We start from the raw sequence: 20414 nt of genomic DNA on the forward strand, positions 1-20414 counted from the left end.
CTGTTGCAGAGTACAGTTCTCTGAATACCATCTTGTTTGTTTTTGGTTTCAAGGTGTAATTATAGAATGGTTAAAAAAAAGCAGGCATGTTTAAAAATGAAAAGAAAACATGTTGCATTACAAAATGTGGACTGATCCCGTATTTTCCCTAATTGTGCCATTCCTGAGGACGGGCAAGGATCAGGGGATTGAGGAGATGAGGGCACTTAGATTGAAGATGTTACCCTTTGGAGGACTGTAATTTAAGGCTTGACAGTAATCAGCTTGAGTTCCTGTGGTATGGCGTGAGAGCAAAAGTGCTTTCCCCACCAGCCACTAACACTCCTGACAGGGTTCTTTCTTCTTGTATCTGTCAGACATCATTGCCACTGATGACATTTAGCTTTATATACAATAAATATGCAACAGTAACAGCCGAGACAGCTGTATGTTTAGACAATGCTTAACACACCCTCTAATATTATCTACAAGATGTTTAGCGTTAAAATTTAAGCACATATACAGTATGGGAGCATCCCACAGTGGCTCCCTACTAAGACATACAAATTGAGCAAATTCTCGCTGTTCAGTTCCTATCAAGCAAACAGCGTAGCCTCAATTTCCATGACAACAGTTAGGCTGAGGATAAACACATTTACCCCCTTTGGAAAGAGGACGAGTCCTTCTTCATTCCAGGAAAAGGAAACCTTGCCTTATTATAATAAACACCTATTTTCAGTCTTTCTAAGTTCAGCCACCCACGCCTTTGCATCCCAGACAACTGGCCTTTTAATGGCTCACCACAGTGCAACACTGTTTGCGCCCTAGCAGATTACAATCAGTGTCCTTCCCTCCAGTAGTACAATTCATATTTATTTTCTGATGAGAGAATTGCTCCCCTCATGTGTTGGGGCTATCTGCTGCTTCTTATTACTGTGGTTTGCTTTCATCCATTTCCAGCACTCTTCAAATGCTGCTATTGTGCGGTGCTGAAATCTGCCAAAAGACCGGAACATGGACAGAGAACAAAAAGGCAATTTTCTCACCAACAAAAAATGCCAGTGGGACTATATGGCAGCTTTCACAGCACTGACTGACACCTGCAGAGATGAAATTTAAACTTCAAGTCTGCAAAGGATCTAATCAATGGAACAATTTGCACTGTGGCTTTAGGCATATGAACACTAAGTTCTACATACAAGTGGAACATTTGTCACTACTTTGATCATTTCAGTAGATGAAGGCACTTTATAATGGAAATTATAAGTTTTAATGTTCTTTATATGGTGTGTCAACGTTACAATAATACAACCTCTGTTTTTATTTTAACACCATTATAAAATGTGGATTTAACAGTTGTGGAAGTGGAGACTTTATGAGTTCACACAAGATGTTGTGCAATAACAAACTGAAACCAGTCCTTGCTATTAAAACAGCAGAATTTAGAAATGTTTATACAACACAACTGCAACTTATATTTAACCTTAGACCTGGGACAATATTTTGCTGAATAGAAAAAGCAGGCGTAGATTTATTTGAAACCAGTGTTCAATTAATGCATGTCAAATATCTATGTGTTCACCCTGTGCTCGTTGTGTTCATTGGTGCCAGGGGGAAGTAACAATGCATTAGTTCTGCTGGATCAAACGTAAAACATGTGGAACTGGATGTAAATAACAAAAAGGAAGGAGGGACTTAAATCAGTATCAACAATAGAGGATGAGAAATGCTGCGATAAAAAGGTATTTATTGGCATATTTAAAGCTACAGCATATAACTTTTTAGAATACATTCTTTGATCAGATGGGCATAGGATAGAAATTATATTAATATTAAGGACCAGCAATTTGGCAAGTGAGGTGAGTATGTACAGTGTACAGTATAAGGTGTCAGTGCATGAGAAGCAACAGTGACACTATGCTCTGAATTTATTGTCTACTGTTTTAGCATCAAACTACCAACTTGTAAGTTGCATTGAATAAAAGTGTTTGCTAAATGATTTATTGTAATTGTAAGACAAAAAAAAAAATGTGATTTTCCACATGGTTAATACAAAATATTCCTATTGTAGTAAATCTTAGGGATCTGACTTTTTCTATCAGGCCAGGAAACACAAATAAATACTCCATTGACTCCATATACCTACACAAGCATTTTCCCTTTTATAGTGTACTTGGGCTGGCAATGGCTTAGTTGGTAGAGTGGCCGCCTACCGACCACAAGGTCGGAGTTTGGCACCCTACTCTTCCTGACCACATGTCAAAGTGTCCCTGGGCAAGACACTAAACCCCTAACAGCCCACCCCCATCCCCATCCTTGCAGGGCCAGTCCCAAGCCCAGAAGAAATTGGGGAGGGTTGTGTCAGGAAGAGCATCCAACGTAAAAACTGTGCCAAATCAACACGCGGACTAATGATCCGCTGTGGTGACCCTGAATTCACGGGATAAGCCAAAAGGGAAACAAACAATTTGTGTAGCAGACCACTTCTCAGGTTTGATTTGCTTGAGCTGTGCTCAAACTACTGTACATGACAAACCAATCAGAATGACAAAGACTTAACTTGGTGCAACAACGAATGCATTTAACATTATGAAATGAACAGCATCTAGTTTTGCTACTTAGCTAATATTAATAGTTTTGTGGGCACAGGTTTAATTAACACAACAGGTCACTACACTTATTGCACTATGTTAGGCAGGAGGTTGGCTAAAAATCTTTGTTTTTATGCATCATTTAACACTGTAGTCATCTTATCGTGGTTGTCACTCCAGGCAAGTCAGCTCTGGTTTGAAAAGCGATAAGGTCAGTACAGAGTCAAGTAATATGTGCAATACTGTCACAGAAAAATGGCAGTTTGCAATTTCTGCATAAATTGGTCATGAAATGTGATCTGATCTTCATCAAACTCACCAAGCCAAAGTATTGCTAAGATTTCTGAGCTGATAAAACACATATTCTTTAATTTCTATTTTATTTAACACCCCCATTAAACATAAAAAGTAATACCATGATTCTGATGTGAACTGGATTCAGGTGTTAGCAAACCTGGAATCCAATCAATGAAACAAGAATTAATTATGGTTTACAACTGCATTAACATACAAGTACGCTCTAGAAATTCAACTTATTGATAAAGGAACTGTTTGCTTGAAGTTATTGATCCTAAAGTTGAAATCCATAAGCTACTGAATCATGACGGGTACTTAGTATGGCCCACATGTTTTTTCCTTTTCATTTATGTTAAGTAAATGTTGACATAGTGAAAGACGTTGGTTGTTGTTTGTCTGAGGTTGTATTTGCCTAATTCCAAGAGGAAGATTTTTCAGAAGATTGCTATGTAAAAAATACAAATTTTATTAAAAGAGGGGGTGCTAACTTTTGCACATTACTGTAGCTTGAAAGTAAATAATATTGAAGACGTCCACACTTAGACATATTGTCCATAAATGGGGCAATTTAGTACTGCAGCTACTCTCCATGGAAGTGGGCCCCCAGCCACGATCACGTCAAAGACACATTGCAGAATGCTGAATGAGGTTAAAAAAAAATAATGAGTTATAGCTAAAGAGTTAAAGCATTTATTTGAAAGAACAGGCATGGTGTCAATGTCAGGAGACCACAGATGGAGCTTTTGCTCTCTAAAAACAATAGCATACCTTAAGTTTGTCATAGACCACCTAACACGTCACAACACTTTCAGCTTTGGAAAGAAAACACAGCTCTACATATGCCATAAAAAGGAAGCCAAATACCAACATGAAAACATTCTCCCAGCAGTGAAGGAACATCATTATTTGAAGCTGCTTTGCTGCCTCTGGACCTGCAATGCTTGCCATTGTGGATAGAAAAAAAAAAATGCTCAAGTTTGTCTAGTTGCAAAACAGGCTAATTTCACTGTAGCTGTCCACAAGCTGAAGCTGAGAAGAAGCTTTATTGTATTTGCTGACATTTGTTACTTTGGTAAAGATCAGATCACATTTAATGACAAATATATACAGAAAACCAGGAATTTCCAATAATGCTGTACTACATAAGTAAAACAGTAATTGGCTGTAGATATCAGACTAAATGACATTACTATCAGTCCGTTTTAATCCAAATTCAATACAAACGGAGAAAATTAGCTAAAGAATTTATTATAATAATCCTAATTCTATTGCCTCCGTTTTTGCAGTATTGTTTTCCAATTCCAATTTCTAGTCCACAAACATTAGCCTACTGTGGACGTTAACGTCACCCTGGTCCCCTCAGGCTCCATTTAGAAACCGACAGAAACATACCTATTCACTGGTTCAAAAGAAAACCATGCCAGATTCCATCTATTCTTTTTCTCTTACATATCATCAGTTTGTTATACAAAAATTTATTCCAGGGTTAATTTTTGATGATCTGTGGTAATCAAATAACCATCTCTACCCTGCCTTTCTTTTTATTCTGCAAACATTAGTTGGTTTCTAAGTTTTGTATAATTGGTATGTATAATAAAACACATTTCTTAAAGCAATATTGTTAGTAGCTAAAATGGTACTAGGTTCAACCAGTATGTAATATGTAGTATGGGTTGAAATAAAAAATGCAAACAGCTTAAGAAAACAGCATCCATAACCTGGCCACCTAAACAAAACACTAAATAATCTTTAAGTGGCAAATTTGGTTTAGACAAGTCAGCAGAGACCACTAAAGAGAACAGTAAAGGCACAGGAGGCACAGTAAGAGGTTTCCACAAAGGTTTGGCAGCAAACAAGCGCTGACTTCATAGGCCTGCCAACACTAATCGTAGACTGAATAACATCAGGATGAGGCAGCATGGAGCACTCTTTAATTTTAATGATATAGCACCAATTAAAATGTCCACAACCCAAAAACTGCATTAGGATGTCACATACAAACTGTTACTTTGTCGACATCCAAAGCTGAAGTTAGCACAAGCATTTTCCCAGTTCATTAAAGTGAGTTTAAGATTTTACATAGAACACCTGATGATTTAAGACAGAAAGGTGTTTAAGGACATACAGTTTTTTTTATGGATTATGACCACATAAAATAATTTATATGAGTTCTGACAATAAACTTAAAGTAAAAATTAAACTTAAAATTGAAAGTAAAAATTCTGAGAAAAAAAGTCAGAGCAAAAGTTATCATTATATTGGCCCTAAAACTTGACATGTATTAAAGTGTCATTTGATGTTGGTTTATTATGTGATTCCATTTTGAGACATTGAAGATACTCACTAATATGAGGTGCTGGCAGAATGCGAGCAGCTCGCACAGGTCCGTGGCGCACAGAGAACAGCTCTTGGGCTTCCCCTGCCAACTAAAAGACAAAATTTGAATTAAAGATAATGTACAACTTCACATGATGTTTATATGAGAAAAGCTGCATTTTCCATGCGACAATACAGACTGATGTTGCCTGCCTTTGGTTTAACACAAGTACACAGATGGCACTTTTTAGAGGGGTTTTTGGTGTTTATAGTCTCTGGTGCCAAAAGCCCTGTGTGTATCCTTGAGGTCAAAACAGATTATTAAGGAAAATTCCTTCTTCATAAAACATTTGCAAAGACCAGTATTGAACATTTTACCAAACATCTAACATGAACCAGCCAACAGTTTACTTCCCTGCTTCTGTCTGGGGAATAGTGCAAAACCTATGGTATAGAATCACCCACGTGTGTAAATACAAACTAAATGAAAAAAGAACTTGCTCACAAACAAACTCCTCCATAATAAGTGCTACTGAAAGTCACTACAGGTTTACCTTCAAGATGTGGAGTGTGTGTGGAGTGTGGGACCAATATTCATCGTGGACTCCAGACTGGGAAAAGTTCTAAATACCAATGAAGAATAGGAGACTAAAAAATAATTATTTGTTCTCACTTTAAAGAACAAATCTGTTCCAAATGTGTGCAATACAGACAGAAAGGGGAAGGCCAGGAGAAAGGGAACAAGGGCGGTCGAGTTCTTGAAGTTCCAACCAAACCACAAAGTCAAATCTACCAAGCACAGAAGAGAAAGGCCTAGTGGCAGTGTGATATAAACGAGCTGCCTAAACTTACTGAGACAAATCCAATGAGGAATAGTTGTGGATACGGGTTAATGCCAAGTGGGCAGCAGCGCATGATGTCTCTGTACATGTGTAATTATAAGCATAAGATCAACTCCAAGCAATGGTGATTTTAAAAGTCCCCAAGACTACCTTCTACTTTTGAGTGCATGACAACAAAAGGGATTAAGAATGAAGGCATGACTCTGTGTTTTCTTTAACCATTGGTCTAGATGTTGTAAGTCATGTTTCACATGTCCCCACTTTTCCTGTTAGAGCGCTTTTCTTGAGAAAAGATGCTAAAATTTGTCAGTGAATTTTCTTGCCTGTGGCTGTGACTCCTGACTGTGTTTTCAGTGTATGTTGGGAAGGGCAGCTGCATACTGAATTGACCAATCAGCAGCCAGAAAGAAGGACAATTAGCTGTGAAGCTGTGAATAGGCCCTAATGGCCAATTACTTGTGACAGACATTGAAGAACTAGCAACGATCCACTGCGGTGTCATCTCATGCGGCCATTTGCTTGGACCAACACGTGACATTGAAACACAATGCAAAGACTACAGGCAATGGCCGACTAGAACGTGCATGTTGTGTACAGAGTGGGATCCGCACTGATGCATCGGTTTCCTGTCGATTTCAGAGCAATCAAGGACAAGTATTTCAATCGAAATCTTTGGCATGGCACCAAAATAGGCTGTGTGAAAAGATCCAGTCTGGTAGCTACAGTACAGACTGTGTTAGCATTGGGTCTTGGTACCATCCCTATGACTTAAAGGTGTTTCTTGTTACTCACGTGTGGTCGTTCAAAAAATAAACAGCCTGCGAAGACTGTTTTGTTGTCGAAGAGGATAAACCAACATGAAAACTACACTTAACCCCAAGCTGCTCCTTGTGGGTCAGGCTTGCACCATGCAAGGCAACTCTGCTGTTGTGTGTGTGTGTGTGTGTGTGTGTGCGTTTGCAGAGAGCATTTACCATTTACCTCATGAATGTCATAGCAAAATGAATTCAAAGGTGTACAGAAAGATGTTGGCCGCAGATTTACAGAAAAATGCATCAAAGCTAATTGGGAGGAATTTTAACCCCACAGCAAAGAAATGATCTAAAAGATGCTGCCAATATTTTACACAGACTAAGTCAATTACCAGTCTATTATCCAATTGAACATGCATTTTCGCTGCTGAGGAGGAGTCTAAAGGATGAACCCCCCCAAACAACGAAAAACTGAAGGTGGCTGCAGTAAATGGAAACAGCAGAAACCAACAATTTGGTGAGGCAAGTAAGTCGGAGGCTTGATGCAGTTACAGCAAACAAGAGATATGCGATTTAGATACTGCTGGTCCTCTAAACTTCTCCTAACAAAAGGCAAACCCATAAGCTCACCTAAAGTCTGATTTGATAAAACTGTGTACATGAAAGAAAAAAATATTTTGGTCTCAACACAAAGCAGCAGCAAAAGAACTTTTCCTTTTTAAAATACAATCTGCATTTGCCAAAAGTAGTGTTTAATTAGGAAAATATCAAATGGAAGAACTGTTTAAAGCTCTGTACTGTAACTCTGCATTTCTCTAAATATGACCTGAAGGAGCTATACGTAAAAATGAAAAGTTAGTTTGTCCAGTCATTAAACAGGACAATACCCTACCAGCTCACTATAGTTATTTTCGATTGAGCTCATGTGTGAATACAGCAGATCACTGTATGCAGAATTCACAGCAAGGTGAAGCTGAGTAAGTGAGAAATATGATTACATTCCCTTTTAGTTGATCTGCTCAAGTTCTGCTTAGTTGTTCATTGTTTCTCTTCTTCAGGCAATTAGAGTTACATTGTTTCTAATCACCATGCAAGTAGCACCATGGTGTAAACAAAACAGAATTGAATTCTAGTTTTTTTGTGTCATGTCTTTTAAGGCACCAACCTTCAACTAAATCAGTATTTCCAATTTTGACCATTTTACTACATGTGTAAAAGTGCAAAAATGTCTGGACCTGATTTAGAGGAAATATTCCTCCAGACAATACGGTATGACCATATTTAGTGACCACCGCTTGAGCATTCTTAATATCAGTTGGCCATATCAGAACAGTCATTTACTTCCACTCTATTATTCACTGTGATGTCTGTTTCCATAGACAAGAATATAGTTATACATTAGCGGTGATGAATGCTTCATGACCCATGTTAAGTATCAGGGCTGTGAGCGCTTTCATGTATCTTTAATTCTAAAACTTCTATTCATCAACTAGCTCTGCAGATCAAACAAGTACATCCTAGCACATCTGCACAAGCTAGAAATTAAACTTATATTTAAAAAAATGAAGGTCACTCTATTAGCAAGGATTTTAAAGTTTGCTGCATTTCTGGTCTTTACTACAGGCAAAATTAACCACAGCGTAAAGCACTTTAATGGATGTGTGCGTGTGCGTGTGTGTGTGTGTGTGTGTGTGTACATGCATGCATGCCTGGCTTGCTTTAGACTTCATGTATTCATATGTGATGCCAGTATATTAGGTCAATGGTGTGCGTGGCTCTTGGCAGTGTCTAGCGTGTGTAATGGCACATTGTTCTAAGTGCAGAATGCCCCACTTCTGTTTTCCTTTATGCGTTAAATTACAGTGAAACCTGCATTATCACAAACAGTGCTTTAATCTGCTTTTTTTAAGTCTTTAACCCCATCTGAGGAGATGATCGCTCTTTGTGCAATTAGTAGCCTTTTCAAAGTGGTGGATTTGTAGCTGTGTTTTTATTCAAAGTGCTTGAGGCCCAGCCGTGGAGTAGTGGCAGATTAACACGGTAGACACACACACAGGTTATACGAGCCCTGATAGCAAAAATAAAAGGAGGTTGGCAGCAGGGTAGGATTCCTATACAGACAAATGGACGAGCTACGGGCAATAATGGAATTTGCTGGATTAAATGAAAAGAGGGGAGGGCTGGAGGTTAATGTGCCGGGTTATTGTGCATTACCCCGCTGCTCATCCTCGCCTTACATGGCTCTGTGTGACAGCAACTGCCATCAACAACATTCCTATCATTACATTAGTGGCTCGGCGTATGCAATATGCCAAATTGCTTTTTCAAAGTTGTTTTCCCTACATACAGCCATTTATTATATTCATTTAATTTGCGGTTTGAATGTTTCTGTGGAATCACAGTGTCTGCTCCTGTGTTTGTTTTAATCTCTCAAATGTAATGCCATAAGCCGTCAACAGATATCTGGGCCATATTCAAAAGTGAGTACGCTCACTAACACAGTGCTGGACATATTGGAGGGTTGGAAAGAGCAGGTGCTTTAAGGATTGTACAGTAACAGGTGCCTCTGTACAGGCTTCCATAACATGCAGGACTAAAATGCTACAAGTAGGCAAGCATGGAGTGATGAAGCACTATTATGCTGAGCCACAAAGCAAATAGGTATTAGATGGGTTTTTTTAGGAAAGCATCATGAAATGAACCGTCGTCCACTAACACTCAGTATCCAAGACGACGATACTGCAAATGCAAGAGTCCATGGTGTGCTTTTTTATAGAATCACAGTAAAATTGCACCAATTAAAAGTCTACTCTGTGACAGCTTTAATTTCAAAGATCATTTTGACTATTATTTAATTTTAAATGTTTGAGTCATAACTAATAATATCTTTATCTTTTTATTTTAAAAATCTTTATAAGGTCCCACTTGAGGTTTATACCAGACATGGCACAATAGCACAACTCAACAGTTGCAAAGATTTCATCATAGTACCTGTCATGGGTGTATCTGAATGATATATAACTTAAAGACATACAGGTATTATAATTGTAGTCTAAAATTTAGCTATAAATACCTTTTCTTTGGAATGAAAATGTTCTGATGCGACTTAGAAATACACTGTCCAGCCACAATATTTAAGCCACGAGAAACCCATAATACCATAACCATGTGCAGCAAGCTGCAATTCACAGTGTAGCTCAGTTGCTAGAGCAGGGCTTTTGTTCGGACTCAGGTTTGTCCTGGCCAAATGTCCAATTGTCCTCAGGCAAGCGCTGAGTTGCCCCTCGTGTGTGTTCTTTACTTGAAAGCCGTTTTGATCAAAGCTTTTGATAAATTACAAGATGTAAAGTAAAATGTAAAGAACAGTTTTCTATCATAGTCAACACAAAAAAAGTATCAGAAATTAGAGCTGCAGCAGCTCTTCCATGGAACCTGAACAGATTAAACTAAACAGCTTCAGTTAATATATTACAGAAACATTCTCATGTCAAATATCAAAAGCTCTGAACCCAAAGTCAACTAAATGAAATAATTTTTTTTGTAATACAGCTACAGATCCGCAACACATCCATTAACAGGTCATTTCATCCCAGCACCTATGTAGGCCGTCTGCCTCTTATCAGGCTACACCTCTCCAGTGTGAGGCAACAGTGATCTACATCACCTAAACACCTCTGTCAGCATCCATACAACTAGTCAGAAGTCAACATCTCACTGCTGTGTGAAAGCGTGTGTGTGTACACGTGTATGTTCATACTCTGCTGGGCCATTACCGAGGGTGTTGGCTTAGCAACTGTCACAAACACTTCACAGCCACTCAAGAGCAAGAAACTGAGCCACCGTCAGTGCTTACTTAAAATCATGAAAAAAAAAAAAAAAAGGAAAAAATGAAACACAACCCAGAAACATCCCAGAAACCCAGCATGTGATAACAGGCCAGAGTGAGCAGTTTCAGTCAGAAACAAGTTCAACTAAAACCAAAAGGCATAGCATCCTCATCAAGGTCTATTCTCTGCGTATAGTGTGGCTACAGCAGTAAACTACCGCTCTGCCACAATAACTGCTACAGAAAATGTGCTAGCAGCATTGGAGTTGTCATCTTAGTGGCCAACGTGAGTATTCACAGGTATAACACGTGTGTGTCCCCTTACCCACGACGCCTGTATGTTTAGAAAAAGGCTGATTAAGGACTTGGATGTGTTTAGATCTCACAGGATGTATGTGAAGTTGTCATGGTTCAGTGACAGCCTCTGTATGAAAGGTGATACTAAGTGAGCGAAGCCTTCGCAGGGTTGTGGACAATTTGTTAAGTCACAGAGCAGATGAAATCTAATGATTTTACATGACTGACTTTCAGGAATAAGACATCTCGCTCATGTTGCTTGGTAAGGGCTTTATGTTAAACATGAGGCATTTTGGATTAGAAAAATGCATTTCACCTTGCAGCCTGTAAAGAAACTGAGGTCACGTTGAACGAAATCCCCCTTTTCAGCTTTTCAAAAGGTCTCCACCTTGTGGCCATTCTTCACAATACATCAAGAGTATGGCATCATGTGTTTTAAAAAAGGGGGCCTGGTGGGCTCAGTGGTAGAGCATTGGCTTGGCTATTGGCTATGCAGAAGGCAGCAGGTTCGAATCCCACCCCACCAGCTGTGGCCCTGCCCATCCACCAAGGGCAACCTGTGTGCCAGTCCCGAGCTTGGACAAAAATGGGAGGATTAAAGCAGGAAGGGCATCCGGCATACAAACACATACCAAATCAATGTGCTGAACACATTCTGCTGCGGTGACCCCTGACAAAAGCTGCTGACTTTTGTTTTTAAAAAGGCCAACAGATTAAATTAGGTTTATTTACCTTTTACAAGAAATAAACACAATGCCAAAAATGCTACCTAAACAACTTTTGTGCAACAAGTATCTGATTACTCCTATATGATTACTAAATGAAAACATCCAACAATGTAATTTGTACTGATGCACTGGATTTTTGTCATATTTATAATCCGTTTTCTTTCTTGCAAAATCATTGGGAGAAACCACGAGATCAATGGTACTTGTTTTATCTTGTTTATTTATTTATTGTGACAATTTTCTTTTATTATTCATTTTAAACTAAGATAAATTGTCTGTTATTAGTCTTAATCTATGAGAACAGTTTAAATCCACACAAAAGACAATAATATATATGCTTGTGTTTATACATCTCTTATGTGGGTACTAGCAAATTTTTAGGGTTTTCTTTTTAAAAACCTCCCTCACCAAAGGCATCTACAGACTCAACAATTCAAAAAGCATTAATTTACAGTAATTGTGATCATTTCTATACTACTGTAATTTAAAAACAACTCCTTTGGCTAAACCTCATTAACCTAAACACAACTTATTCTCTTTAGGTTTGTCCAGCTCATTGTTTTTTAGCTCCTTGGCCTTTCTTCATAGGAAAGTACAGCAGGATTTTCAGACATGTGATACAGTTCTCCATACAGAACTGTAAGAGCATAAAGAATATAAGAGCTGCTGTCAGAGTCACACATTTCATTATGTGGACAATGCTGCAACCTAGTGGACAATAAAATGCTATGCAACAGAATATTACATTTCTGAAGCCTTCACCCAAGACCCTCTTTGTCAACTTTCAACAAACTGTGAAAAATAAAAAGGTCAGTATTAGTTCAAAGAACATTTATCACTACTTTAAATTACTATTGTATTTTGATAGGTAAGGCAGATACAGTTTTTATCTTCTCCTTAAAAAGGAGACAGGTTAAAACTGACTAAAGTAAATGGTATCCACTGTTTTGTATAGAGCAGAAGCCTGTGGGTTACAGATCTTTCAAACTGGATTAAGATCAGGGCTTAACCAGCCACTTCAGAATATTTCTTCTTCATTCTTGAGTGCTTTTAGATGTATATCTTCTGTTATTATCCTGTTGGAGGAGACATGACCTGCAACTGAGACTGAGCTTTCTGTCATTAGGAGATATGTTTCTCTCCAGAATGGCTTAATAAGATTCAGATTTTCATTCTGTCATCCAGCAAAGCAACCCCATAACTAAGCCTCCTTAGTTATGGGGTTAGTTCTCTTAGTTAGTTCTTAGTTCTCCTCGAGGCCGAGAGAAAGAGATGGGAGGGATGTGAAGCAGGTTAGGGAGATTAAAGACAAGGATGCCAGGAGTATGATGGGAAGATTGAAGGAGTACTTTGAAAAGTTGATGAATGAGGACAATAAAAGAGGTGACTGGTGTGGAGCAGGAAGTAGCAAAGATTTGTGAGAGTGAAGTGAGGAGGGCGTTGAAGAGGATGAAGAGTAGAAAGGCAGTTGGTCCTGATGACAAACCTGTGGAGGTATGGAAGTGTCTAGGAGAGGTGGCAGTAGAGTTTCTGACTAGTTTGTTTAACAAGATCTTGGAGAGTGAGAGGATGCTGAGGACTGGAGGAGAAGTATATTGGGGCCCATTTTTAAGAACAAGGGAGATGTGCAGAGCTGTGGCAACTACAGAGGAATAAAGCTGATGAGTCACACAATGAAGTTGTGGGAAAGAGTAGTGGAAGCTCGGCTAAGGACAGAGGTGAACATTTGTGAGCAGAAACAAGGTTTCAGGCCTACAAAGAGCACAACAGATGCAGTATTTGCTTTGAGGATGCTGATTGAGAAGTACAGAGAAGTTCAGAAGGAGTTGCATTGTGTCTTCGTAGATTTAAAGAAAGTGTAGGACAGGGTGCAGAGAGAGGAGCTGTGGTATTGTATGAGGACGTCTGGAGTGGCAGAGAAGTATGTTAGAGTGGTGCAGGACTGAGAACTGTAAGACAGCAGTGCGGTGTCTCCCTGCTATTCTCAGTATAGCTTTTCCTATTAATCTAGAAAAGTATAGCCCTTCCTTCCACTGTAATGCGGAAAACAATCAAATCTTTCTCCCTTTCGTTCTCCAAGAAATAGCTCAATACAATCTCTTTTTCATTTTTGACAGAATGAAACAAAAAACTGCATATATTTTATTGGGCAAAAACATTGTAATCCTGGAAAATCACATCAGCACTGTTGTCAAGTCCAGATTTGTCCATTTTCGATTGCTGTCAAAGGTTGAGCCGTTTTTGAGCAGAGGTGAGTTACAGGGGAGTTATCAGCTCACAATTGGGCTACTGAAATCCATTATATAATCCAAATCATCATTAGCACATCTACAGCTGGTACAGAACACTGCAGCATCGATTTCAAGATTTTAATATGGTGTGACTGAATACTGTTGGAGCTTGATTGATGTGTAAAGACGGAATCTTTCTTAAAGTGAACAGGTGTGTTTAGCAGCTGGACTTGAGCTAAAGTGAACAACACAGGTCACTCCTATTATCATGGGAAGATTAGATATCTGTATTTAAGTGTTATGTATACTGCAAAACAAGACCCTTATGGGAGACTGGTGTATTCATACTTACTTGATAATATTAACATTAAGTTATTCCATATTAATTTAATCCAAGTTATATTACGTCCGGTGATTAATTTATAATTCAAGTAAATTCAACTGCTCTGTAAATTCTATTTACTGGTTCTTGCCGTGAACATAGGTCACTTCAGTGGTTAAGCTTGTTTATATCATAGTGCTATATGTCATTAAATATTAACAACTGATTATTGATTGTCAAGGTCTATTGGTTAAAAAATGCTTAAAATTTGCATCCTTAATATGAATACCTTTCAATACACAATACACTGAAAAAATATTATGTATAGTATTCCTTTAAATATTAGGTTTTAAAATATATACTATAATTTGATAAAAAAATATATTTTAACCTTAAATCCTGATTAACATCAATATGTGGATTTGTTTTTACTAATCTGTTGTTCAGTAGAGATAATACATCAGATTCAGCTATAAATTATTCAACAGCAGAACACAGATACAGTGGTTTTGGTGTTTGTCAGACATGTCCTGACATGTTCCAGGGTCAGCAAAGTATCTGCGGTTTACTTTTGCCCCAACAAGAACATTGCACACGTTACAGTACACAATAAAGTGATCGATTTTTAAATCATCTGGTGATTAATTTAGTGCTGCACATAGTTACAAGTATGTCTAACTGAACATAAACTATTTTTAGTATGGTTTATGAAAGATTACACAATAAAAAGTACAAGAACTTTAAGTTTTTTTCTTTTACAGAATCAAACCAAAACATTGAGCTAGTAAACTATGTATGTGTAGTATTTTTTAATTTAACACAGCATATAATTAAACACACAGCTGTCTACGTATTTATAATCAACAAACTTCACTTTGAGACTGCTGAGTCTATATATTGAAAAATAAAAGCTTAGACACTTTGGTTGGTCAGCTATGGCAGTTATGATAAAATGTACACAAGTTCTCTATTACAAAGGAATCACGATTATATATGTGAAAGTTTTAGTTTCTAAGTTTTAGAAGCCCATTACTTACAGATACACTCCAGAGCTGCATCCCGTCAGCATAGCCAATCATGAGGCAGAGAGGAGGGTCACTAGTACCACTGTGTAATTCCATAAACTCAGGGTTGCGGGCAGTGTCTATGAGACATAATGAAGATTATTCAGAGAATTACTACCACAAACAGAATACACATGACAGATTGTAATGTTTTCACGGAGGTTAGCCCCATAAAAGATTTACATTTATTGCAATATATTAAGCAATATATTGTGTGATGATGTAAAAATGTCTATCATTCCATATTATGCTCATTTATATGAGCTGGACTGGTCTCTAGTCTTTAGGGCCAACACAGAGGGACATAAACTGTCAAACAACCATTCATGCTCACACTCATCAATTATTATTATTATAATTTAGAGTCACCAATCAACCTAACATGCATGTGTTTGAGCTGTGTGAGGAAACCGGAGTATCTGATGGAAACTCATGCAAGCACAGGAAAAGCGCACAACAAACTCCACACAGAAAGGCTGCACCTGGCCGGGTATTAGAATCAGGGACCTTCTAGGTGTGAGGTGGCAGCTCTAACCACTCCACCACTGCGCTTGCCCTGAATTACAACAAATCTTTCTCTTTACTTGGAAAAAATAAGGTGGAGCCTCGGTGCTTCAGCAGAACCATATCTTGGCCCACACTGGACTAAAATCACCACCGCATCTACAGAAATCATGTTATTTAGGACAGAGACAATCTTCTGATGAAATTCACAATGTATGCTGTGCAAACAGCTAATTGAAAATTTGCTAGACTAGATTTAAAGCGGACATTATAGTTAAATATCAGTAAAGGCATTTAACTTAAATATTCATTTTAAATTATAATTAAAAAAATTACAACTCAGGGGTATTTTCATTAATCAACGGCTTTCGGCTCTCGCCACAGAACGGCGGTGTGAAACACACGTTGATTTGGTGTTTTTATGCCGGATGCTCTTCCTGCCGCAACCCTCCCATTTTTTAAATACAGGTTCTGGACAGACACCAGGATGGACCTTGTTGGCTGGGCAGGGCCACGCCTAGTGGGGTGGGATTCAAACCCATGGCCTTCTGGATCCCAACCCTATTCTCTATGAGCGGTATTTTTATTGAATTTACAAAAAACATGCTCCGTTCTTATATACATCATTATCAGGATATGAATTTTTTGTCATATCACACAGCCATATTTCTTACATTCTTTCTTCACCTGTATTCACTTGTATTATCATTTTAGTTTAAGGGATTTGTGTCAGGGGCAGCACGGTGGTGAAGTGGTTAGCACTGCTGCCTAACAGCTAGCAGGTCCACGGTTTGAATGCCCGGCTAGCTGTGGCCTTTCTTCGTGGAGTTTGCCTGTTCTCCCCGTGGGTTTCCTCTGTGTACTCTGGTTTCCTTCCACAGTCCAAATGCATGCATGTTAGGTTACCTGGTGACTCTTAATTGCCAGTAGGTGTGAATATGAGCGTCTCTGTGTATGTCTCTATGTGTTGGCCCTGAGACTGACTGGAGACCTGTCCAGTGTGTACCCTACAATTCACCCACTGACAGCTGAAATAGGTTCTAGCCCACACTGAACCCCTAACAGCCCATTTCCCTCCCCAGCTGTGCAGTGCCGGTCCAAGCCCGGTAGAAATTGGGGAGGGTTGCGTCAGGAAGGGCATCCGGTGTAAAAACTGTGCCAAATCAACGCGCGGACAATGATCCGCTGTGGCGACACTGAACTCACGGGATAAGCCGAAAGGAGTTTACTTTTTGTTTATCATTCCCTTAGTTATAGGCAACAAAATTCCAGTTGTGAAAATTCACTCTTGATTTATAATAAGACTGGAAGGAGAAAATACCTCAAGCTTGTAGACATCTTAGACCTGAAATTAGTAAACTAAAATAAAAGCAGTATAGCACCAACTACCAAAATACTCATCTAACTGTGGAAGACATTTACATGGATGCATCTATCAAAAAGCATCTATTGTTATGAACATAACAACATATAAATGCTTAAATAACATATAGATGATCATTTTCTGACAATCAAGGACATTTAACGACATTCAAAGAAAAGGAAACTTTCCATTAGAGACCATAGTTTTTCCTGAAAAAATAATCTCAACACAGCAGTCAAACATGTGGAGATGGGGAGGTTCTCTTTCTTTGAAGATAAACTTTTATCTGATACTTTACATTCTTTTAAAACATGTTTCTGTACTCAGAAAAGATGCATGTGGCTTATAAATGTAAAGCAGTAACCTTTGGCTAAAAGCAAAAAACTGAAGTAGTCTCAAAGTAAAGTGAGGACTTACCATTGATGTCAGCTTTCTCAAAACGAACCCAAATGATTTTCTCTTTTTCGTCAGTTGGTGCTGCTCCAGTATATGCCTAGAGTGTGAAAAATACTCAGTTCTAAAATGAACATTTAACTTACCACTACAACCTAACCTCTCACGGGAAAGAAAGCTGGTATACAGAGTGTATCATATACTAATCACTACAGTAAGGTTTTGACGTAAGAAATGAACTTACTTTACAGTTTGATAATGCCTAAAGATTGAGTGTTGAGTGCTGCCACCACTGAATCAGTTTGTTTTACCTTGTACTCAAGATGTGTGGTAATACTTGATTAGCACAGTAGTGGGAATTAAGTGAATAAATAGATAAAGTACCTGAGGGACCACATCCTGCAGGAAGGTCACCACACTTTCCATGTAGGACTGCTCTCTGTAACAGGGAGACATACATCTCATCACTTGTGATGATGCATTTATGCACATTGTTCATTCTAACAGCACATAAAACTTTACTTTTTCCACAACTGTACAGTACAGAGGAATGGATTTTACTGCACTGAGAAATAAAAATCACAGTGTATAAATATGAAACTTTTTGTGCACACCAGAGAGAGACTGGGTTTACATACCTTAATGTATTGCTGACTTCAGTAACAGTTTGTTATTTAAGAAGTGTGAATATCACGGTGAATTATACACCATCAAGTCAATCAAGCAGACTGAACCTTGTTTTTAATACATACATGATATAGGCACAAATTGTGTGGGACACAAATAACTATGAATTTAGGAATTCCTATCACCAATAACACATTCTGTCCTTACGTAGCAGCTTGTGCTCGCACCAGAACCCCTCCAGCACATCTGCTTGGCCTTCGTGGAGAGTCTGAAGCCATTTTGTTCCTGTTTGTGGTTTTCTGCTGGCTTTTTTTCCTCCTGAAAAGTAAAAGGAGACACTTTAACACATATGAACCATACAAAAAAACTAACAATTAATTCTTGATCATTGTAGTAAGTATTGACAAAAAAGCCTCTGTTTTTCCTGCAAACATTTGCACAATGCTTGCATTCAGATAATATACAATTAGAGAAAGAATATATACAGACTATACAGCTAATAATTAACAGGCTAAGTGATCCAAGTACTGAAGGGCCTGATTCACAATATTAGAGAAATATATATTTTGCAGCCTAATACACTGACATAACATCAATGACAAGGGGCCTTTCTCTTTTAACCAGAAACAGCATCAATCAGCACCAATTGTTCAGCAATAAACATCTCCAACATTTTAAACCATTTAAATAGTTACAAAAACAGAAAAATCAATAATTGCTGCTCAATGGTGAAAAAAAAAGGCAAATGGATGATGCATTCCAGTTTACTCGATATTTGGGCAATAATATTTGGAATAACTCTGAATATCAAAGCAAAGTTCTCAGCTTATCAGGGAACCTTAAACTTCAAAGTTTACTACAACAATCCAAAGCTATTTACCAGAGCAAGTAAAGTAAACTGTAAATTATAATTTGTATTATTTGTGTAATTCAACCTTTCTATTGGTAAAGCACTTACTCTTGCAGACATGTCACTGGACTGTTGTGTTAAGATCTATCACTAAACTATGACTGATGGTCAGAGTTTGACCAAGAGTTTGACTGATGGTCAAACTCTATAAGAGTTTGATCATCAGAGTCTCTATAAGAATAAGAGGACCTGAGGCATCAAGGAGAAATTAGAGTAAAGCAGTTGGTCATTGGTAGTACAAAGAGAAGCTGAGATATGCAAGTATCTGACTAAGACTAAATTTGAAACAAATACTTGAATAATGAATGAATACAGTATTCAACATACAGCCGTGAGCCATTAAAATAAGTCAGTAATGCCACAAATTTATATGCCCCTGCCTTACATTAAATTACAATTCATTTGTGCTGCTGAGGAGGATGCACTAAACCTCTTATAGCAGATCCCATGTGTTTCAGTATAATTCATTAAATCCACTATGTGGTGTATCTATGGGCTAAGCTTAATGTCACAATGACCAAACAGTTATGTATGATGTCAACAGCAAGGGAGACAATATGGGTAACGTTAGGTGCATTCAGTTAACAGCCTGAACTGATAAGAGACAAGCTTCTCTAGCAAACTGTATCAAGAAGCTTGGTTATCTTTTCCGTTACATTTATTCAACAGGATTCCGCCACTAGCTACAAGATTAGTGGCGTCATATTTACTGCCCGTAAGGCAAACAACTGTCATGTCAATACAATGAAGCTATTTGCTAAAGCTACAGTTACACTAGTAGATGAGCACCCAGCAGCTAACGCCGCTAGCTAGCGTTAGCTGATAGAACTCAGTGTAGCAGCAGTGTAACGTCAGACCTATAACGACAGAGGTAAGACCACAAAGAAGGAGCTAGGTTTGTCATGTTTCAGCAACATATTATTTTAAAAAGTTTACAGTTACGAACCGAGACGTTCAACGGTGTCAGTGTCTTGAGTTTGGGACTTGTGTTGTGGTCTGAAGAGCTCCACAAAATCGTCAACACAAACACAGCCTCGGTTTACGGAACATTGTTGTGTAACCGGAAGCCAATCAGAGTAAAGAAAAGCTTTCGTCAACCCAATCAGATAACAGCAAGGGCGGGAATAATGTCTGCGTCACCTACAGTAAGACGAATAGAAATACTTTTTTTTTTAAATACCTAATTTTTACATACAGGAGACTGACGTGTATTTGCGTTTTAATACACTCACAACAAAATTATAGAGCGCTAATAAAAAATCTGCTCTTACTACATGGTCTGGCAAAATAGATATTCAGGAGACTCTGGGTTCAAATTTGTTTCATTTCTAATGAATGAAGCACAGAAAAGAATTATTTTATATTAATTTAT

At 38.2% G+C, this 20414-nt stretch overlaps 1 protein-coding gene across 4 annotated transcripts in view; it reads right to left on the reverse strand.

Moving 5' to 3' along the window:
- The window catches only part of bcas3 (BCAS3 microtubule associated cell migration factor), a 309008-nt gene extending 288900 nt beyond the window's left edge, over nt 1-20108 (reverse strand). For all 4 annotated transcript variants that reach the window (XM_067508758.1, XM_067508757.1, XM_067508759.1 and 1 more), the window contains exons 1-6: nt 19989-20108; nt 18340-18450; nt 17890-17944; nt 17530-17605; nt 15219-15325; nt 5212-5293 (exon numbers count right to left, since the gene is read on the reverse strand). In XM_067508758.1, coding sequence (XP_067364859.1) covers nt 5212-5293; nt 15219-15325; nt 17530-17605; nt 17890-17944; nt 18340-18410 — 391 coding nt within the window. In that variant the 5' untranslated portion in view covers nt 18411-18450; nt 19989-20108. The remainder of the gene's footprint in view (nt 1-5211; nt 5294-15218; nt 15326-17529; nt 17606-17889; nt 17945-18339; nt 18451-19988) is intronic.
- Nucleotides 20109-20414: the final 306 nt, after the last annotated feature.

This window comes from Channa argus, chromosome 6 (genome assembly GCF_033026475.1).
Source record: "Channa argus isolate prfri chromosome 6, Channa argus male v1.0, whole genome shotgun sequence".
NCBI lineage: Eukaryota > Metazoa > Chordata > Actinopteri > Anabantiformes > Channidae > Channa > Channa argus.